Source organism: Sesamum indicum, linkage group LG4, assembly GCF_026168435.1.
Source record: "Sesamum indicum cultivar Baizhima isolate 11 linkage group LG4, ASM2616843v1, whole genome shotgun sequence".
NCBI classification, from domain to species: domain Eukaryota; kingdom Viridiplantae; phylum Streptophyta; class Magnoliopsida; order Lamiales; family Pedaliaceae; genus Sesamum; species Sesamum indicum.
In genome coordinates this window covers 5,572,191-5,594,922 of record NC_142660.1, presented here as the reverse complement: position 1 = coordinate 5,594,922, position 22,732 = coordinate 5,572,191, and the positions used below count along the sequence as shown (strand labels likewise).

The 22,732-nt window shown below is 33.7% G+C and overlaps 9 protein-coding genes across 9 annotated transcripts; all 9 read left to right on the top strand.

The window, feature by feature from the left end:
• The first annotated feature begins 726 nt into the window (after nt 1–726).
• LOC148788322 (pectinesterase inhibitor-like) lies at nt 727–1,272 on the top strand. Its single transcript, XM_088879998.1, has one exon. It carries the CDS (start codon nt 727–729, stop codon nt 1,270–1,272), a length of 546 nt encoding a protein of 181 aa, XP_088736124.1.
• Nucleotides 1,273–2,687: 1,415 nt separating this feature from the next.
• On the top strand, nt 2,688–3,158 carry LOC148788321 (pectinesterase inhibitor-like). The gene has a single exon (XM_088879997.1). It carries the CDS (start codon nt 2,688–2,690, stop codon nt 3,156–3,158), a length of 471 nt encoding a protein of 156 aa, XP_088736123.1.
• Nucleotides 3,159–4,646: 1,488 nt separating this feature from the next.
• Nucleotides 4,647–5,192, top strand: LOC148788320 (pectinesterase inhibitor-like). The gene has a single exon (XM_088879996.1). The coding sequence runs from the start codon at nt 4,647–4,649 to the stop codon at nt 5,190–5,192; it is 546 nt and encodes a 181-aa protein (XP_088736122.1).
• Nucleotides 5,193–6,607: 1,415 nt separating this feature from the next.
• On the top strand, nt 6,608–7,153 carry LOC148788319 (pectinesterase inhibitor-like). Its single transcript, XM_088879995.1, has one exon. It carries the CDS (start codon nt 6,608–6,610, stop codon nt 7,151–7,153), a length of 546 nt encoding a protein of 181 aa, XP_088736121.1.
• A 1,415-nt stretch (nt 7,154–8,568) lies between these two features.
• Nucleotides 8,569–9,114, top strand: LOC148788318 (pectinesterase inhibitor-like). Its single transcript, XM_088879994.1, has one exon. The coding sequence runs from the start codon at nt 8,569–8,571 to the stop codon at nt 9,112–9,114; it is 546 nt and encodes a 181-aa protein (XP_088736120.1).
• Nucleotides 9,115–10,527: 1,413 nt separating this feature from the next.
• On the top strand, nt 10,528–11,073 carry LOC148788317 (pectinesterase inhibitor-like). Its single transcript, XM_088879993.1, has one exon. The coding sequence runs from the start codon at nt 10,528–10,530 to the stop codon at nt 11,071–11,073; it is 546 nt and encodes a 181-aa protein (XP_088736119.1).
• A 1,417-nt stretch (nt 11,074–12,490) lies between these two features.
• On the top strand, nt 12,491–13,036 carry LOC148788316 (pectinesterase inhibitor-like). Its single transcript, XM_088879992.1, has one exon. The coding sequence runs from the start codon at nt 12,491–12,493 to the stop codon at nt 13,034–13,036; it is 546 nt and encodes a 181-aa protein (XP_088736118.1).
• A 1,413-nt stretch (nt 13,037–14,449) lies between these two features.
• LOC148788315 (pectinesterase inhibitor-like) lies at nt 14,450–14,995 on the top strand. The gene has a single exon (XM_088879990.1). The coding sequence runs from the start codon at nt 14,450–14,452 to the stop codon at nt 14,993–14,995; it is 546 nt and encodes a 181-aa protein (XP_088736116.1).
• A 1,415-nt stretch (nt 14,996–16,410) lies between these two features.
• On the top strand, nt 16,411–16,956 carry LOC148788314 (pectinesterase inhibitor-like). The gene has a single exon (XM_088879989.1). It carries the CDS (start codon nt 16,411–16,413, stop codon nt 16,954–16,956), a length of 546 nt encoding a protein of 181 aa, XP_088736115.1.
• Nucleotides 16,957–22,732: the final 5,776 nt, after the last annotated feature.

Sequence of the window (22,732 nt, the reverse complement as noted above, 5' to 3'; positions counted from 1 at the left end):
TTTTAACATTGTAAAAGGATTTTAGGCTATTTATTTTTGTCGAATGAGGCAAACACCGTTTTCCAACGTGCATTGTCGAGTCAAGATTTTTCTTCTACCCTGATGATTAGGGGACTAATTCATCTCTCCCCTGTAGGACTATTTCTTCAATATCCATTATGCTAAAAATCTAACTAACTAAGTTCAGATAAAATGTCAAAAGAGAAGCAAACATAAATTACAACATTTTATTTTACATGATTGAAATTTTTCAAGATTTTAATAATACAAACTCCTTTTTTGTCGAAATATAGAGGCGACAAATGAGCGAACGCTCGACAGACCAGCTAGGGATGATTACTTAAAGACTAATACAACAGAAAATTACCTAGCAAATATACCAAACAATGGTCCTTATCAACTTCGTCAAAAATCAATTATGACGATTTTGCTATTTCTCTTTCACTTATCTCCTCCTAAGTTCAATTGCTTATTAATATATTTGAAAATAAGAAGTGGCAAAAATTACTTAATATTTTCAATTTAATTTTTGAAAAAAAAAATGTATAGCATTGTTTTTTTTGCCAAACAAACAAATACCCATTAATAAAACCTGGCAAATCTTGGGACAAAAAATCTATAATCCATGTAAGAGCTTGATTGAGCTATCATATAAGAGGCCTTCGATGGACTTCGGCATTTGCAAATTGAGGCAAATCAGTCCTAGTAAATTAGAGAAAGAAAAACATGGCTATCTTCGAAACCTCCATTGTGCTCATTCTCATACCCACAGTCTTCATGTCGATTGCACCATCCGCAACAGGAAACAAATTGACGGATATTGAGATAAAGCATTTGTGCTCCAAGACCAGCAATCTTGAGAGCTGCTACAAACTCTTAAAGTCTGATCCCCGCACAACAAATGTGGACGCAAGAGGCCTTGCTGAAGTTTCTGTTGATTTGGCATCTAAGAAGGCCAACAAAATCCATTCTGTTATAAACTCCGTTGTCAATAAAACCCACGATTCACGGTTGAAAACTATATACCAGTCGTGTTCCAGCAATTACAATGACGCCATTCGTGATCTTAAAGCCATTAAGAATTACTTAAAGTCGGGTGCTTTCAAGAACATACCTGTTCAAGTTAAGGATGCCTCTGAAGAAATCAAACAGTGCAAGAAAGTGTTTGGTGGAGCAACTAGCGATGGTGCACACATAAAGAAGAAAAATCAGGAGTTTGAATTTCTTATCAGCATAGTTGAGGTTACGTCGAACAATCTGAACAAGAACTAGGAAACGGTTTATATTATTTGGGAAAACCATGGTCGATTCGTTCTTGTAATAGAAAAGTCCATCTACATTTAAAGCTCTCGGTTTGTTGCTTTCACTTCTTGACTATTAGAAACCTCCAATTTACAGAAAAATGCCATCCTTAGTGCATACCTATTCATAATTTAAAGAGTAACAACTAATAGCTTTTGTATTAAACACAATGACAATGCAAAAAGACCTGCTTGTAACCTGAATAATGAAAATGCTATAAATAACAGAACGAAACAAATGCTTTCGAGATGAGAATGTGGCGCTCAATTTTATAAAGTCATATCCATTCAACTCTTGTCATTCGAATAAAAGTTTAGCTATTCACATAAAATCCTTCAAAGTATTGATTCTTTTCTCCGCCTGACAATCCAAAAGTTTCTTCTTTCATGTATCAAAAAAATTATATTCCATTACCTCGCAATAGATGAATTCAAAGTGAAAGAATATCGATGCCCAAATAAGGCCTTATAAATGATAGTAAGACAAATTAATTATATTCGACTATTGGATTAACTCATTATTAAAAAGAAAGCCAAAGTTCCACAATAAGGGAGTTCGTTGTGGTGGAGTAAGAATGTTTACGACAACACAAAGATGGGAGTGTTGGACTGGAGCAAGAAATAGAGGAAAAATTAAAGAAATTTATTAGAAGGACCATTTTTTAACATTGTAAAAGGATTTTAGGCTATTTATTTTTGTCGAATGAGGCAAACACCGTTTTCCAACGTGCATTGTCGAGTCAAGATTTTTCTTCTACCCTGATGATTAGGGGACTAATTCATCTCTCCCCTGTAGGACTATTTCTTCAATATCCATTATGCTAAAAATCTAACTAACTAAGTTCAGATAAAATGTCAAAAGAGAAGCAAACATAAATTACAACATTTTATTTTACATGATTGAAATTTTTCAAGATTTTAATAATACAAACTCCTTTTTTGTCGAAATATAGAGGCGACAAATGAGCGAACGCTTGACAGACCAGCTAGGGATGATTACTTAAAGACTAATACAGCAGAAAATTACCTAGCAAATATACCAAACAATGGTCCTTATCAACTTCGTCAAAAATCAATTATGACGATTTTGCTATTTCTCTTTCACTTATCTCCTCCTAAGTTCAATTGCTTATTAATATATTTGAAAATAAGAAGTGGCAAAAATTACTTAATATTTTCAATTTAATTTTTGAAAAAAAAAATGTATAGCATTGTTTTTTTTGCCAAACAAACAAATACCCATTAATAAAACCTGGCAAATCTTGGGACAAAAAATCTATAATCCATGTAAGAGCTTGATTGAGCTATCATATAAGAGGCCTTCGATGGACTTCGGCATTTGCAAATTGAGGCAAATCAGTCATAGTAAAGTAGAGAAAGAAAAACATGGCTATCTTCGAAACCTCCATTGTGCTCATTCTCATACCCACAGTCTTCATGTCGATTGCACCATCCGCAACAGGAAACAAATTGACGGATATTGAGATAAAGCATTTGTGCTCCAAGACCAGCAATCTTGAGAGCTGCTACAAACTCTTAAAGTCTGATCCCCGCACAACAAATGTGGACGCAAGAGGCCTTGCTGAAGTTTCTGTTGATTTGGCATCTAAGAAGGCCAAAAAAATCCATTCTGTTATAAACTCCGTTGTCAATAAAACCCACGATTCACGGTTGAAAACTATATACCAGTCGTGTTCCAGCAATTACAATGACGCCATTCGTGATCTTAAAGCCATTAAGAATTACTTAATGTCGGGTGCTTTCAAGAACATACCTGTTCAAGTTAAGGATGCCTCTGAAGAAATCAAACAGGCAAGAAAGTGTTTGGTGGAGCAACTAGCGATGGTGCACACATAAAGAAGAAAAATCAGGAGTTTGAATTTCTTATCAGCATAGTTGAGGTTACGTCGAACAATCTGAACAAGAACTAGGAAACGGTTTATATTATTTGGGAAAACCATGGTCCATTCGATCTTGTAATAGAAAAGTCCATCTATATTTAAAGCTCTCGGTTTGTTGCTTTCACTTCTTGACTATTAGAAACCTCCAATTTACAGAAAAATGCCATCCTTAGTGCATACCTATTCATAATTTAAAGAGTAACAACTAATAGCTTTTGTATTAAACACAATGACAATGCAAAAAGACCTGCTTGTAACCTGAATAATGAAAATGCTATAAATAACAGAACGAAACAAATGCTTTCGAGATGAGAATGTGGCGCTCAATTTTATAAAGTCATATCCATTCAACTCTTGTCATTCGAATAAAAGTTTAGCTATTCACATAAAATCCTTCAAAGTATTGATTCTTTTCTCCGCCTGACAATCCAAAAGTTTCTTCTTTCATGTATCAAAAAAATTATATTCCATTACCTCGCAATAGATGAATTCAAAGTGAAAGAATATCGATGCCCAAATAAGGCCTTATAAATGATAGTAAGACAAATTAATTATATTCGACTATTGGATTAACTCATTATTAAAAAGAAAGCCAAAGTTCCACAATAAGGGAGTTCGTTGTGGTGGAGTAAGAATGTTTACGACAACACAAAGATGGGAGTGTTGGACTGGAGCAAGAAATAGAGGAAAAATTAAAGAAATTTATTAGAAGGACCATTTTTTAACATTGTAAAAGGATTTTAGGCTATTTATTTTTGTCGAATGAGGCAAACACCGTTTTCCAACGTGCATTGTCGAGTCAAGATTTTTCTTCTACCCTGATGATTAGGGGACTAATTCATCTCTCCCCTGTAGGACTATTTCTTCAATATCCATTATGCTAAAAATCTAACTAACTAAGTTCAGATAAAATGTCAAAAGAGAAGCAAACATAAATTACAACATTTTATTTTACATGATTGAAATTTTTCAAGATTTTAATAATACAAACTCCTTTTTTGTCGAAATATAGAGGCGACAAATGAGCGAACGCTCGACAGACCAGCTAGGGATGATTACTTAAAGACTAATACAACAGAAAATTACCTAGCAAATATACCAAACAATGGTCCTTATCAACTTCGTCAAAAATCAATTATGACGATTTTGCTATTTCTCTTTCACTTATCTCCTCCTAAGTTCAATTGCTTATTAATATATTTGAAAATAAGAAGTGGCAAAAATTACTTAATATTTTCAATTTAATTTTTGAAAAAAAAATGTATAGCATTGTTTTTTTTGCCAAACAAACAAATACCCATTAATAAAACCTGGCAAATCTTGGGACAAAAAATCTATAATCCATGTAAGAGCTTGATTGAGCTATCATATAAGAGGCCTTCGATGGACTTCGTCATTTGCAAATTGAGGCAAATCAGTCCTTGTAAAGTCGAGAAAGAAAAACATGGCTATCTTCGAAACCTCCATTGTGCTCATTCTCATACCCACAGTCTTCATGTCGATTGCACCATCCGCAACAGGAAACAAATTGACGGATATTGAGATAAAGCATTTGTGCTCCAAGACTAGCAATCTTGAGAGCTGCTACAAACTCTTAAGGTCTGATCCCTGCACAACAAATGTGGACGCAAGAGGCCTTGCTGAAGTTTCTGTTGATTTGGCATCTAAGAAGGCCAACAAAATCCATTCTGTTATAAACTCCGTTGTCAATAAAACCCACGATTCACGGTTGAAAACTATATACCAGTCGTGTTCCAGCAATTACAATGACGCCATTCGTGATCTTAAAGCCATTAAGAATTACTTAAAGTCGGGTGCTTTCAAGAACATACCTGTTCAAGTTAAGGATGCCTCTGAAGAAATCAAACAGTGCAAGAAAGTGTTTGGTGGAGCAACTAGCGATGGTGCACACATAAAGAAGAAAAATCAGGAGTTTGAATTTCTTATCAGCATAGTTGAGGTTACGTCGAACAATCTGAACAAGAACTAGGAAACGGTTTATATTATTTGGGAAAACCATGGTCCATTCGATCTTGTAATAGAAAAGTCCATCTATATTTAAAGCTCTCGGTTTGTTGCTTTCACTTCTTGACTATTAGAAACCTCCAATTTACAGAAAAATGCCATCCTTAGTGCATACCTATTCATAATTTAAAGAGTAACAACTAATAGCTTTTGTATTAAACACAATGACAATGCAAAAAGACCTGCTTGTAACCTGAATAATGAAAATGCTATAAATAACAGAACGAAACAAATGCTTTCGAGATGAGAATGTGGCGCTCAATTTTATAAAGTCATATCCATTCAACTCTTGTCATTCGAATAAAAGTTTAGCTATTCACATAAAATCCTTCAAAGTATTGATTCTTTTCTCCGCCTGACAATCCAAAAGTTTCTTCTTTCATGTATCAAAAAAATTATATTCCATTACCTCGCAATAGATGAATTCAAAGTGAAAGAATATCGATGCCCAAATAAGGCCTTATAAATGATAGTAAGACAAATTAATTATATTCGACTATTGGATTAACTCATTATTAAAAAGAAAGCCAAAGTTCCACAATAAGGGAGTTCGTTGTGGTGGAGTAAGAATGTTTACGACAACACAAAGATGGGAGTGTTGGACTGGAGCAAGAAATAGAGGAAAAATTAAAGAAATTTATTAGAAGGACCATTTTTTAACATTGTAAAAGGATTTTAGGCTATTTATTTTTGTCGAATGAGGCAAACACCGTTTTCCAACGTGCATTGTCGAGTCAAGATTTTTCTTCTACCCTGATGATTAGGGGACTAATTCATCTCTCCCCTGTAGGACTATTTCTTCAATATCCATTATGCTAAAAATCTAACTAACTAAGTTCAGATAAAATGTCAAAAGAGAAGCAAACATAAATTACAACATTTTATTTTACATGATTGAAATTTTTCAAGATTTTAATAATACAAACTCCTTTTTTGTCGAAATATAGAGGCGACAAATGAGCGAACGCTCGACAGACCAGCTAGGGATGATTACTTAAAGACTAATACAACAGAAAATTACCTAGCAAATATACCAAACAATGGTCCTTATCAACTTCGTCAAAAATCAATTATGACGATTTTGCTATTTCTCTTTCACTTATCTCCTCCTAAGTTCAATTGCTTATTAATATATTTGAAAATAAGAAGTGGCAAAAATTACTTAATATTTTCAATTTAATTTTTGAAAAAAAAAATGTATAGCATTGTTTTTTTTGCCAAACAAACAAATACCCATTAATAAAACCTGGCAAATCTTGGGACAAAAAATCTATAATCCATGTAAGAGCTTGATTGAGCTATCATATAAGAGGCCTTCGATGGACTTCGGCATTTGCAAATTGAGGCAAATCAGTCCTAGTAAATTAGAGAAAGAAAAACATGGCTATCTTCGAAACCTCCATTGTGCTCATTCTCATACCCACAGTCTTCATGTCGATTGCACCATCCGCAACAGGAAACAAATTGACGGATATTGAGATAAAGCATTTGTGCTCCAAGACCAGCAATCTTGAGAGCTGCTACAAACTCTTAAAGTCTGATCCCCGCACAACAAATGTGGACGCAAGAGGCCTTGCTGAAGTTTCTGTTGATTTGGCATCTAAGAAGGCCAACAAAATCCATTCTGTTATAAACTCCGTTGTCAATAAAACCCACGATTCACGGTTGAAAACTATATACCAGTCGTGTTCCAGCAATTACAATGACGCCATTCGTGATCTTAAAGCCATTAAGAATTACTTAAAGTCGGGTGCTTTCAAGAACATACCTGTTCAAGTTAAGGATGCCTCTGAAGAAATCAAACAGTGCAAGAAAGTGTTTGGTGGAGCAACTAGCGATGGTGCACACATAAAGAAGAAAAATCAGGAGTTTGAATTTCTTATCAGCATAGTTGAGGTTACGTCGAACAATCTGAACAAGAACTAGGAAACGGTTTATATTATTTGGGAAAACCATGGTCGATTCGTTCTTGTAATAGAAAAGTCCATCTACATTTAAAGCTCTCGGTTTGTTGCTTTCACTTCTTGACTATTAGAAACCTCCAATTTACAGAAAAATGCCATCCTTAGTGCATACCTATTCATAATTTAAAGAGTAACAACTAATAGCTTTTGTATTAAACACAATGACAATGCAAAAAGACCTGCTTGTAACCTGAATAATGAAAATGCTATAAATAACAGAACGAAACAAATGCTTTCGAGATGAGAATGTGGCGCTCAATTTTATAAAGTCATATCCATTCAACTCTTGTCATTCGAATAAAAGTTTAGCTATTCACATAAAATCCTTCAAAGTATTGATTCTTTTCTCCGCCTGACAATCCAAAAGTTTCTTCTTTCATGTATCAAAAAAATTATATTCCATTACCTCGCAATAGATGAATTCAAAGTGAAAGAATATCGATGCCCAAATAAGGCCTTATAAATGATAGTAAGACAAATTAATTATATTCGACTATTGGATTAACTCATTATTAAAAAGAAAGCCAAAGTTCCACAATAAGGGAGTTCGTTGTGGTGGAGTAAGAATGTTTACGACAACACAAAGATGGGAGTGTTGGACTGGAGCAAGAAATAGAGGAAAAATTAAAGAAATTTATTAGAAGGACCATTTTTTAACATTGTAAAAGGATTTTAGGCTATTTATTTTTGTCGAATGAGGCAAACACCGTTTTCCAACGTGCATTGTCGAGTCAAGATTTTTCTTCTACCCTGATGATTAGGGGACTAATTCATCTCTCCCCTGTAGGACTATTTCTTCAATATCCATTATGCTAAAAATCTAACTAACTAAGTTCAGATAAAATGTCAAAAGAGAAGCAAACATAAATTACAACATTTTATTTTACATGATTGAAATTTTTCAAGATTTTAATAATACAAACTCCTTTTTTGTCGAAATATAGAGGCGACAAATGAGCGAACGCTCGACAGACCAGCTAGGGATGATTACTTAAAGACTAATACAACAGAAAATTACCTAGCAAATATACCAAACAATGGTCCTTATCAACTTCGTCAAAAATCAATTATGACGATTTTGCTATTTCTCTTTCACTTATCTCCTCCTAAGTTCAATTGCTTATTAATATATTTGAAAATAAGAAGTGGCAAAAATTACTTAATATTTTCAATTTAATTTTTGAAAAAAAAAATGTATAGCATTGTTTTTTTTGCCAAACAAACAAATACCCATTAATAAAACCTGGCAAATCTTGGGACAAAAAATCTATAATCCATGTAAGAGCTTGATTGAGCTATCATATAAGAGGCCTTCGATGGACTTCGGCATTTGCAAATTGAGGCAAATCAGTCCTAGTAAATTAGAGAAAGAAAAACATGGCTATCTTCGAAACCTCCATTGTGCTCATTCTCATACCCACAGTCTTCATGTCGATTGCACCATCCGCAACAGGAAACAAATTGACGGATATTGAGATAAAGCATTTGTGCTCCAAGACCAGCAATCTTGAGAGCTGCTACAAACTCTTAAAGTCTGATCCCCGCACAACAAATGTGGACGCAAGAGGCCTTGCTGAAGTTTCTGTTGATTTGGCATCTAAGAAGGCCAACAAAATCCATTCTGTTATAAACTCCGTTGTCAATAAAACCCACGATTCACGGTTGAAAACTATATACCAGTCGTGTTCCAGCAATTACAATGACGCCATTCGTGATCTTAAAGCCATTAAGAATTACTTAAAGTCGGGTGCTTTCAAGAACATACCTGTTCAAGTTAAGGATGCCTCTGAAGAAATCAAACAGTGCAAGAAAGTGTTTGGTGGAGCAACTAGCGATGGTGCACACATAAAGAAGAAAAATCAGGAGTTTGAATTTCTTATCAGCATAGTTGAGGTTACGTCGAACAATCTGAACAAGAACTAGGAAACGGTTTATATTATTTGGGAAAACCATGGTCGATTCGTTCTTGTAATAGAAAAGTCCATCTACATTTAAAGCTCTCGGTTTGTTGCTTTCACTTCTTGACTATTAGAAACCTCCAATTTACAGAAAAATGCCATCCTTAGTGCATACCTATTCATAATTTAAAGAGTAACAACTAATAGCTTTTGTATTAAACACAATGACAATGCAAAAAGACCTGCTTGTAACCTGAATAATGAAAATGCTATAAATAACAGAACGAAACAAATGCATTCGAGATGAGAATGTGGCGCTCAATTTTATAAAGTCATATCCATTCAACTCTTGTCATTCGAATAAAAGTTTAGCTATTCACATAAAATCCTTCAAAAGTATTGATTCTTTTCTCCGCCTGACAATCCAAAAGTTTCTTCTTTCATGTATCAAAAAAATTATATTCCATTACCTCGCAATAGATGAATTCAAAGTGAAAGAATATCGATGCCCAAATAAGGCCTTATAAATGATAGTAAGACAAATTAATTATATTCGACTATTGGATTAACTCATTATTAAAAAGAAAGCCAAAGTTCCACAATAAGGGAGTTCGTTGTGGTGGAGTAAGAATGTTTACGACAACACAAAGATGGGAGTGTTGGACTGGAGCAAGAAATAGAGGAAAAATTAAAGAAATTTATTAGAAGGACCATTTTTTAATATTGTAAAAGGATTTTGGCTATTTATTTTTGTCGAATGAGGCAAACACCGTTTTCCAACGTGCATTGTCGAGTCAAGATTTTTCTTCTACCCTGATGATTAGGAGACTAATTCATCTCTCCCCTGTAGGACTATTTCTTCAATATCCATTATGCTAAAAATCTAACTAACTAAGTTCAGATAAAATGTCAAAAGAGAAGCAAACATAAATTACAACATTTTATTTTACATGATTGAAATTTTTCAAGATTTTAATAATACAAACTCCTTTTTTGTCGAAATATAGAGGCGACAAATGAGCGAACGCTCGACAGACCAGCTAGGGATGATTACTTAAAGACTAATACAACAGAAAATTACCTAGCAAATATACCAAACAATGGTCCTTATCAACTTCGTCAAAAATCAATTATGACGATTTTGCTATTTCTCTTTCACTTATCTCCTCCTAAGTTCAATTGCTTATTAATATATTTGAAAATAAGAAGTGGCAAAAATTACTTAATATTTTCAATTTAATTTTTGAAAAAAAAAATGTATAGCATTGTTTTTTTTGCCAAACAAACAAATACCCATTAATAAAACCTGGCAAATCTTGGGACAAAAAATCTATAATCCATGTAAAAGCTTGATTGCTATCATATAAGAGGCCTTCGATGGACTTCGGCATTTGCAAATTGAGGCAAATCAGTCCTAGTAAAGTAGAGAAAGAAAAACATGGCTATCTTCGAAACCTCCATTGTGCTCATTCTCATACCCACAGTCTTCATGTCGATTGCACCATCCGCAACAGGAAACAAATTGACGGATATTGAGATAAAGCATTTGTGCTCCAAGACCAGCAATCTTGAGAGCTGCTACAAACTCTTAAAGTCTGATCCCCGCACAACAAATGTGGACGCAAGAGGCCTTGCTGAAGTTTCTGTTGATTTGGCATCTAAGAAGGCCAACAAAATCCATTCTGTTATAAACTCCGTTGTCAATAAAACCCACGATTCACGGTTGAAAACTATATACCAGTCGTGTTCCAGCAATTACAATGACGCCATTCGTGATCTTAAAGCCATTAAGAATTACTTAAAGTCGGGTGCTTTCAAGAACATACCTGTTCAAGTTAAGGATGCCTCTGAAGAAATCAAACAGTGCAAGAAAGTGTTTGCTGGAGCAACTAGCGATGGTGCACACATAAAGAAGAAAAATCAGGAGTTTGAATTTCTTATCAGCATAGTTGAGGTTACGTCGAACAATCTGAACAAGAACTAGGAAACGGTTTATATTATTTGGGAAAACCATGGTCCATTCGTTCTTGTAATAGAAAAGTCCATCTATATTTAAAGCTCTCGGTTTGTTGCTTTCACTTCTTGACTATTAGAAACCTCCAATTTACAGAAAAATGCCATCCTTAGTGCATACCTATTCATAATTTAAAGAGTAACAACTAATAGCTTTTGTATTAAACACAATGACAATGCAAAAAGACCTGCTTGTAACCTGAATAATGAAAATGCTATAAATAACAGAACGAAACAAATGCATTCGAGATGAGAATGTGGCGCTCAATTTTATAAAGTCATATCCATTCAACTCTTGTCATTCGAATAAAAGTTTAGCTATTCACATAAAATCCTTCAAAAGTATTGATTCTTTTCTCCGCCTGACAATCCAAAAGTTTCTTCTTTCATGTATCAAAAAAATTATATTCCATTACCTCGCAATAGATGAATTCAAAGTGAAAGAATATCGATGCCCAAATAAGGCCTTATAAATGATAGTAAGACAAATTAATTATATTCGACTATTGGATTAACTCATTATTAAAAAGAAAGCCAAAGTTCCACAATAAGGGAGTTCGTTGTGGTGGAGTAAGAATGTTTACGAGACAACACAAAGATGGGAGTGTTGGACTGGAGCAAGAAATAGAGGAAAAATTAAAGAAATTTATTAGAAGGACCATTTTTTAATATTGTAAAAGGATTTTGGCTATTTATTTTTGTCGAATGAGGCAAACACCGTTTTCCAACGTGCATTGTCGAGTCAAGATTTTTCTTCTACCCTGATGATTAGGAGACTAATTCATCTCTCCCCTGTAGGACTATTTCTTCAATATCCATTATGCTAAAAATCTAACTAACTAAGTTCAGATAAAATGTCAAAAGAGAAGCAAACATAAATTACAACATTTTATTTTACATGATTGAATTTTTTCAAGATTTTAATAATACAAACTCCTTTTTTGTCGAAATATAGAGGCGACAAATGAGCGAACGCTCGACAGACCAGCTAGGGATGATTACTTAAAGACTAATACAACAGAAAATTACCTAGCAAATATACCAAACAATGGTCCTTATCAACTTCGTCAAAAATCAATTATGACGATTTTGCTATTTCTCTTTCACTTATCTCCTCCTAAGTTCAATTGCTTATTAATATATTTGAAAATAAGAAGTGGCAAAAATTACTTAATATTTTCAATTTAATTTTTGAAAAAAAAAATGTATAGCATTGTTTTTTTTGCCAAACAAACAAATACCCATTAATAAAACCTGGCAAATCTTGGGACAAAAAATCTATAATCCATGTAAGAGCTTGATTGAGCTATCATATAAGAGGCCTTCGATGGACTTCGGCATTTGCAAATTGAGGCAAATCAGTCCTAGTAAAGTCGAGAAAGAAAAACATGGCTATCTTCGAAACCTCCATTGTGCTCATTCTCATACCCACAGTCTTCATGTCGATTGCACCATCCGCAACAGGAAACAAATTGACGGATATTGAGATAAAGCATTTGTGCTCCAAGACTAGCAATCTTGAGAGCTGCTACAAACTCTTAAAGTCTGATCCCCGCACAACAAATGTGGACGCAAGAGGCCTTGCTGAAGTTTCTGTTGATTTGGCATCTAAGAAGGCCAACAAAATCCATTCTGTTATAAACTCCGTTGTCAATAAAACCCACGATTCACGGTTGAAAACTATATACCAGTCGTGTTCCAGCAATTACAATGACGCCATTCGTGATCTTAAAGCCATTAAGAATTACTTAAAGTCGGGTGCTTTCAAGAACATACCTGTTCAAGTTAAGGATGCCTCTGAAGAAATCAAACAGTGCAAGAAAGTGTTTGGTGGAGCAACTAGCGATGGTGCACACATAAAGAAGAAAAATCAGGAGTTTGAATTTCTTATCAGCATAGTTGAGGTTACGTCGAACAATCTGAACAAGAACTAGGAAACGGTTTATATTATTTGGGAAAACCATGGTCCATTCGATCTTGTAATAGAAAAGTCCATCTATATTTAAAGCTCTCGGTTTGTTGCTTTCACTTCTTGACTATTAGAAACCTCCAATTTACAGAAAAATGCCATCCTTAGTGCATACCTATTCATAATTTAAAGAGTAACAACTAATAGCTTTTGTATTAAACACAATGACAATGCAAAAAGACCTGCTTGTAACCTGAATAATGAAAATGCTATAAATAACAGAACGAAACAAATGCTTTCGAGATGAGAATGTGGCGCTCAATTTTATAAAGTCATATCCATTCAACTCTTGTCATTCGAATAAAAGTTTAGCTATTCACATAAAATCCTTCAAAGTATTGATTCTTTTCTCCGCCTGACAATCCAAAAGTTTCTTCTTTCATGTATCAAAAAAATTATATTCCATTACCTCGCAATAGATGAATTCAAAGTGAAAGAATATCGATGCCCAAATAAGGCCTTATAAATGATAGTAAGACAAATTAATTATATTCGACTATTGGATTAACTCATTATTAAAAAGAAAGCCAAAGTTCCACAATAAGGGAGTTCGTTGTGGTGGAGTAAGAATGTTTACGACAACACAAAGATGGGAGTGTTGGACTGGAGCAAGAAATAGAGGAAAAATTAAAGAAATTTATTAGAAGGACCATTTTTTAATATTGTAAAAGGATTTTAGGCTATTTATTTTTGTCGAATGAGGCAAACACCGTTTTCCAACGTGCATTGTCGAGTCAAGATTTTTCTTCTACCCTGATGATTAGGAGACTAATTCATCTCTCCCCTGTAGGACTATTTCTTCAATATCCATTATGCTAAAAATCTAACTAACTAAGTTCAGATAAAATGTCAAATGAGAAGCAAACATAAATTACAACATTTTATTTTACATGATTGAAATTTTTCAAGATTTTAATAATACAAACTCCTTTTTTGTCGAAATATAGAGGCGACAAATGAGCGAACGCTCGACAGACCAGCTAGGGATGATTACTTAAAGACTAATACAACAGAATATTACCTAGCAAATATACCAAACAATGGTCCTTATCAACTTCGTCAAAAATCAATTATGACGATTTTGCTATTTCTCTTTCACTTATCTCCTCCTAAGTTCAATTGCTTATTAATATATTTGAAAATAAGAAGTGGCAAAAATTACTTAATATTTTCAATTTAATTTTTGAAAAAAAAAATGTATAGCATTGTTTTTTTTGCCAAACAAACAAATACCCATTAATAAAACCTGGCAAATCTTGGGACAAAAAATCTATAATCCATGTAAAAGCTTGATTGCTATCATATAAGAGGCCTTCGATGGACTTCGGCATTTGCAAATTGAGGCAAATCAGTCCTAGTAAAGTAGAGAAAGAAAAACATGGCTATCTTCGAAACCTCCATTGTGCTCATTCTCATACCCACAGTCTTCATGTCGATTGCACCATCCGCAACAGGAAACAAATTGACGGATATTGAGATAAAGCATTTGTGCTCCAAGACCAGCAATCTTGAGAGCTGCTACAAACTCTTAAAGTCTGATCCCCGCACAACAAATGTGAACGCAAGAGGCCTTGCTGAAGTTTCTGTTGATTTGGCATCTAAGAAGGCCAACAAAATCCATTCTGTTATAAACTCCGTTGTCAATAAAACCCACGATTCACGGTTGAAAACTATATACCAGTCGTGTTCCAGCAATTACAATGACGCCATTCGTGATCTTAAAGCCATTAAGAATTACTTAAAGTCGGGTGCTTTCAAGAACATACCTGTTCAAGTTAAGGATGCCTCTGAAGAAATCAAACAGTGCAAGAAAGTGTTTGGTGGAGCAACTAGCGATGGTGCACACATAAAGAAGAAAAATCAGGAGTTTGAATTTCTTATCAGCATAGTTGAGGTTACGTCGAACAATCTGAACAAGAACTAGGAAACGGTTTATATTATTTGGGAAAACCATGGTCCATTCGTTCTTGTAATAGAAAAGTCCATCTATATTTAAAGCTCTCGGTTTGTTGCTTTCACTTCTTGACTATTAGAAACCTCCAATTTACAGAAAAATGCCATCCTTAGTGCATACCTATTCATAATTTAAAGAGTAACAACTAATAGCTTTTGTATTAAACACAATGACAATGCAAAAAGACCTGCTTGTAACCTGAATAATGAAAATGCTATAAATAACAGAACGAAACAAATGCATTCGAGATGAGAATGTGGCGCTCAATTTTATAAAGTCATATCCATTCAACTCTTGTCATTCGAATAAAAGTTTAGCTATTCACATAAAATCCTTCAAAAGTATTGATTCTTTTCTCCGCCTGACAATCCAAAAGTTTCTTCTTTCATGTATCAAAAAAATTATATTCCATTACCTCGCAATAGATGAATTCAAAGTGAAAGAATATCGATGCCCAAATAAGGCCTTATAAATGATAGTAAGACAAATTAATTATATTCGACTATTGGATTAACTCATTATTAAAAAGAAAGCCAAAGTTCCACAATAAGGGAGTTCGTTGTGGTGGAGTAAGAATGTTTACGACAACACAAAGATGGGAGTGTTGGACTGGAGCAAGAAATAGAGGAAAAATTAAAGAAATTTATTAGAAGGACCATTTTTTAATATTGTAAAAGGATTTTGGCTATTTATTTTTGTCGAATGAGGCAAACACCGTTTTCCAACGTGCATTGTCGAGTCAAGATTTTTCTTCTACCCTGATGATTAGGAGACTAATTCATCTCTCCCCTGTAGGACTATTTCTTCAATATCCATTATGCTAAAAATCTAACTAACTAAGTTCAGATAAAATGTCAAAAGAGAAGCAAACATAAATTACAACATTTTATTTTACATGATTGAAATTTTTCAAGATTTTAATAATACAAACTCCTTTTTTGTCGAAATATAGAGGCGACAAATGAGCGAACGCTCGACAGACCAGCTAGGGATGATTACTTAAAGACTAATACAACAGAAAATTACCTAGCAAATATACCAAACAATGGTCCTTATCAACTTCGTCAAAAATCAATTATGACGATTTTGCTATTTCTCTTTCACTTATCTCCTCCTAAGTTCAATTGCTTATTAATATATTTGAAAATAAGAAGTGGCAAAAATTACTTAATATTTTCAATTTAATTTTTGAAAAAAAAAATGTATAGCATTGTTTTTTTTGCCAAACAAACAAATACCCATTAATAAAACCTGGCAAATCTTGGGACAAAAAATCTATAATCCATGTAAGAGCTTGATTGAGCTATCATATAAGAGGCCTTCGATGGACTTCGGCATTTGCAAATTGAGGCAAATCAGTCCTAGTAAAGTCGAGAAAGAAAAACATGGCTATCTTCGAAACCTCCATTGTGCTCATTCTCATACCCACAGTCTTCATGTCGATTGCACCATCCGCAACAGGAAACAAATTGACGGATATTGAGATAAAGCATTTGTGCTCCAAGACTAGCAATCTTGAGAGCTGCTACAAACTCTTAAAGTCTGATCCCCGCACAACAAATGTGGACGCAAGAGGCCTTGCTGAAGTTTCTGTTGATTTGGCATCTAAGAAGGCCAACAAAATCCATTCTGTTATAAACTCCGTTGTCAATAAAACCCACGATTCACGGTTGAAAACTATATACCAGTCGTGTTCCAGCAATTACAATGACGCCATTCGTGATCTTAAAGCCATTAAGAATTACTTAAAGTCGGGTGCTTTCAAGAACATACCTGTTCAAGTTAAGGATGCCTCTGAAGAAATCAAACAGTGCAAGAAAGTGTTTGGTGGAGCAACTAGCGATGGTGCACACATAAAGAAGAAAAATCAGGAGTTTGAATTTCTTATCAGCATAGTTGAGGTTACGTCGAACAATCTGAACAAGAACTAGGAAACGGTTTATATTATTTGGGAAAACCATGGTCCATTCGATCTTGTAATAGAAAAGTCCATCTATATTTAAAGCTCTCGGTTTGTTGCTTTCACTTCTTGACTATTAGAAACCTCCAATTTACAGAAAAATGCCATCCTTAGTGCATACCTATTCATAATTTAAAGAGTAACAACTAATAGCTTTTGTATTAAACACAATGACAATGCAAAAAGACCTGCTTGTAACCTGAATAATGAAAATGCTATAAATAACAGAACGAAACAAATGCTTTCGAGATGAGAATGTGGCGCTCAATTTTATAAAGTCATATCCATTCAACTCTTGTCATTCGAATAAAAGTTTAGCTATTCACATAAAATCCTTCAAAGTATTGATTCTTTTCTCCGCCTGACAATCCAAAAGTTTCTTCTTTCATGTATCAAAAAAATTATATTCCATTACCTCGCAATAGATGAATTCAAAGTGAAAGAATATCGATGCCCAAATAAGGCCTTATAAATGATAGTAAGACAAATTAATTATATTCGACTATTGGATTAACTCATTATTAAAAAGAAAGCCAAAGTTCCACAATAAGGGAGTTCGTTGTGGTGGAGTAAGAATGTTTACGACAACACAAAGATGGGAGTGTTGGACTGGAGCAAGAAATAGAGGAAAAATTAAAGAAATTTATTAGAAGGACCATTTTTTAATATTGTAAAAGGATTTTAGGCTATTTATTTTTGTCGAATGAGGCAAACACCGTTTTCCAACGTGCATTGTCGAGTCAAGATTTTTCTTCTACCCTGATGATTAGGAGACTAATTCATCTCTCCCCTGTAGGACTATTTCTTCAATATCCATTATGCTAAAAATCTAACTAACTAAGTTCAGATAAAATGTCAAATGAGAAGCAAACATAAATTACAACATTTTATTTTACATGATTGAAATTTTTCAAGATTTTAATAATACAAACTCCTTTTTTGTCGAAATATAGAAGCGACAAATGAGCGAACGCTCGACAGACCAGCTAGGGATGATTACTTAAAGACTAATACAACAGAAAATTACCTAGCAAATATACCAAACAATGGTCCTTATCAACTTCGTCAAAAATCAATTATGACGATTTTGCTATTTCTCTTTCACTTATCTCCTCCTAAGTTCAATTGCTTATTAATATATTTGAAAATAAGAAGTGGCAAAAATTAATTAATATTTTTGATTTAATTTTTGAAAATAAAAATGTATAGCATTGTTTGTTTTGCCAAACAAACAAATACCCATTAATAAAACCTGGCTAATCCCGTACTATAAGTGTCGGGGACTCATGTTATACCAACCAAGCCTCCAATATTTCCATATGACAATCCCCATGAGTCAGTTCAGTCAGTTGGTCACCTTGTCAACTAAGCCACTGAAACTGCATAGACGTGCAACGTCTGTCGCCAATGAAACATGACACTCATCCAATGACTGCAATACTAAGTGTAAGTATTAGTAGGACTATCAATGCACAGTGTCGAGGTCTTCGACTTAGAACATTTCAAACCAACCCTCATAAGTCGATTTCATATTCGCCATCCAATGTGCAGCCCAATTACATGGGTTATTAAATGGTCTGTAAACATCTGTTGTGATATCAAAGCAGAGCTTAACGTATTGGTAAGCACAACAGACACATGTACCAAAGACGAATGCTTACCATATTCGTCGGGATAATATTACTTAAATAAATATTGCTCCAATAGTTTTCAAATCTGCCATATGAAATTGAAATTAATAATGGGCATACCTTCCAAGTAAGAACTTTGATTCTCCAAGTATCTCATACTCAATTGAAATCCAAGCTGTCAACAAATTCAATTTAATCATATTAAAGAACTTGTTGAAATAGGAAAGAATTTGTCAAATTTAATTGAAATGTATTTTTCATAAAAAAATTATATTTTAAATATTAAATAATCACAATTAGATTAAGTTCAACCTAACTAAATTGTACAAGAAAATTATATTTCTAAGTAAACAATTCAAATTTGGGAACATATTAATTTCGATGGAAATACTTTCCATAAAATTTTGGAAAGTTAAATATTTTACAAAACATATATTTAATCATAGTATATAAAAAATGTGAAATATCATATACCTCTCAAAAAACAATATTTGGACATTCCAAATAAAGACATATTTTATTAGAAAACATTTTCCTAAACTTAATCATAATTAATTTTTCACTAATAAAATCATATTTCACATGCAAAATAACCATACCTAAATTGATATGCAGTAAAATATGTCACTATATTGATATACGTCATTTAAATAACATCACATGTCTATCGTCAATAAAACATGACGCCCATTATTTGGATACATTCATTAGTATAAGTCTCAATAGATACCTCCACCCATTTTTGGAGTTTTTCACTTGAAACATTTCAGACCAACACTCGAAAGTTGGTTTTATGGTTACCATCATATGCGTGACCCAACTTCATTTGTTATGATGGTCTGTGGGCTTTGTCTGTAATATGGAACCATGCATGTATATAGTAAACACGACAAATTCAGCCAAATGAACTTTACTATATTCATTATACTAATACTATATTGAACAAAATTAACCTCTAACATAAATGACAGGAGCTAGCACATTGGCTTGCCGATCAATTCCAATAGCTTATGTCTTTCTCCTCGTATGGGTGTCACTTTTAGTAAGGACTGGTACCTTGAACTTCCTCTCGGCAAATGAACTCTGTTAAGTATCCATTTTGGATAAGTCTCTCTATCTCATTCTTCAAGTGTTGACATTCTTCCATAGTATGCACCTATTCGTTTTGGAACTGGAAATATTTGTGTAATTTCAGTTGGCTAGGCCCATCCTTGGTCGTTCTCGGCCAAGCTAGCAGCCCATTGCTCTCCACCGCCATTAGCGCTTGCGTAATGGGGGCATTCAAAGGAGTGTATTTGGGGTACCCCTTCTGAAAGGAGGTCTTTTATCCCTAAACTCCATCTTTGGCCTCTTAGAGGATCCTTCTTCCTTATGATCCTTCTTCTCTCCCCCTAGCCTTCCTTCTTGGAGGCCAAAGCTTCCTCTATGTTGATGTGTTTCTCCGCCCGCGCTAGGAAACTATCAAAATCTTGGGTTAGCTTCTTTGCCAGAGATTTAAATAAATCACCATCCAACAATCCCTAAGAGAAGGTGTTGGCATTAACTTTCGGAGTAGCTGAAGGGACCTCCAAAGCAACAATATTAAAGCATTTAAGTAGTTAGCTGGACCATGAAAAGAATCAAGGTCGTCTTTTTGTTCGCTTACTACTGACAAATTGGTGCAAGAATGCAGAGTTCAACTCCTAACTGAGCTAGTAGGCATAAATTTAGAAAAATTTTAAGTTTATTCGCCTATCACTCCTAAAGTATATAAAAAAAACAAGATATGTGTTCTCTCTAATTCTCTGTTCTTATTCTTCCAAAACCTTATTTACAAATGAATTACATAGTAATATTTATAAACCACCAAAATTATGGTTACAAACTATATTAATAAATATGATAGTTACTACATAATGAGAGATACAAAAGGTTATAAGCATTATGAAGGAATACCAAGGGTGTATCAATTTATGTATATATGTATTTACAATACTCTCCCTTAAATGCTTACCTCTTAACATATGCATCCTGCCTCGTTAAAATCTTGCCTAGAAAAATCTAATGGGACAAAAATCAAGGCTAAGAAAAAGAGTATAGTTGTATAATCTCCCCCTCAATTAAGGCAGATATCTTTCAGCTATCGAATGCCAATATTATGTATAAGTTGCTTGCACACCTTTGTTGGTAATGCCTTCATAAATAAACTTGCAAAATTCTAACTTGATGGAATCTGTTTAACATCAACTTTGTCTTCCACTTCAAGCTCGTGAGTGGAGAAAAAGTTTGGCAATATATGCTTGGTTTTGTCACATTTAATATAATCATCCTTGATTTGGGCGATACATGCTGTATTATCTTCATATATTACTGTGTGACTTTTCTTGATTGATCCAGTCCACATGATTCAGGAATATAATGTATTAGTGATCTAAGCCATAGACATTCACGCTTAACCTTGTATACTGCAATTAACTTTATATGATTTAATGAGGTGGCTACTAAAGTGTGTTTGGTTGAACGCCATGAGATACCAATTCCACCATACATGATTAAATATCCAGATTGAGATATAGCTTTATGTGGATTTGACAAACACCCCGCATCTGAATAGCCAACTAAATTGGTTACTTTAGCGCTTTGGTATCCTCGTTCCATTCAAAATATAGTCTCATGTCACTTGTTCAACATAAATAACATAGAGTGTATTTGACACCATTTCAGTTTCTCTTTGTTGGTGTTGAACTATATCTTGCTAGTAAATTATTTGAAAAGGCTATATCTGGTAGGGTATTATTGGCAAGACACGTCAATGCACCATTTGTGCTGAGATATGGTACTTCTAGACCCAAAAGCATCATTATGTGCTTGAGGACAGAACGGATCCTTGTTAACAGCAAGCGATGGAACTATCATAGGTGTACTTAATGGATGGGCATTGTTCATATAAAAACGCTTAAGGACCTTCTCTATATAGATTTGTTGATGGATGAAAATTTCACCGTTCTTTTATTAATTACTCACTAAGACGATTGTACCACATAGATCCTGATTGTTTAAGTTTGTACAATGATCTTTTCAATTTAATGGAGTACATATGACGGAGCTTTGACTTCAATGCTTCGGGCACATTCAATCCTTTTGGGATTTTCATATAGATATATGTATCTAATGACCCAAATAGATATGCAGTTACCACATCCATGAGCTGCATTTGCAATTGTTCAATTACTGGTAAACTAATTAAAAATGTAATTATGGTTGCATCCACTACAGGTGAATATATTTCAGTATAATCAATTTCTGGCTTTTGAATAAAACATTGAGCCATAAGTCTAGCTTTGTACCTTACAACTTCATTTTGTTCATTTTTTCTTTCGTACAAACCCCACTTATTGCCAACTAGCTAAGACACCTTTTGGTATTGGAGTTATAGGTCCAAATACTTTTTGCTTATTTAGCGAATTAAGCTCATCTTGTATTGCCTTTTTTCAACTTTTCCAATTATTTCAGTATCAACATTCCTTCATAGTTTGAGGATCATTTTCATTTTCATCCATTGTTTCAACGGCTACAGAATAGGCAAAAATCTCATTATTCAATAATCAAGAATAAAAATAACTATAATATTTGTAGAGGTAAATGAATAAAGAATAAAAATTATACGGAGCAAAATTAACATTCTTCCTTGATCGAGCATAACGCCATGCTTATAACGTATTATAAACTTAGAGAAATTCTAAATTTATTAGCCTATTACTCCTAATAGTATATAAGAAAACAAGATATGTATTCTCTCGGATTCTCTATTCTTATTCTTCCAAAAGCTTATTTGCAAATGAATTACATAGAGGTATTTATAGACCACCAAAATTATGGTTACAAACTATATTAATAAATATTATAATTACAAAACATCATGACGGAAACAAAAGGTTATAAGCATTATGAAGAAATACCAAGATTGTATGCTTATATATATATATATGTATTTACAATAACAACTAAATATTTTTAGATTTGACACAATTACGAATATCAAATACAACCTCAAGTGAAAAAAAAAAAAACAACGTAACCTTTAAATAGTGAGATGAACATTTTTTTTTTAAAATAAAAACAAAAAAAAACCTTTTC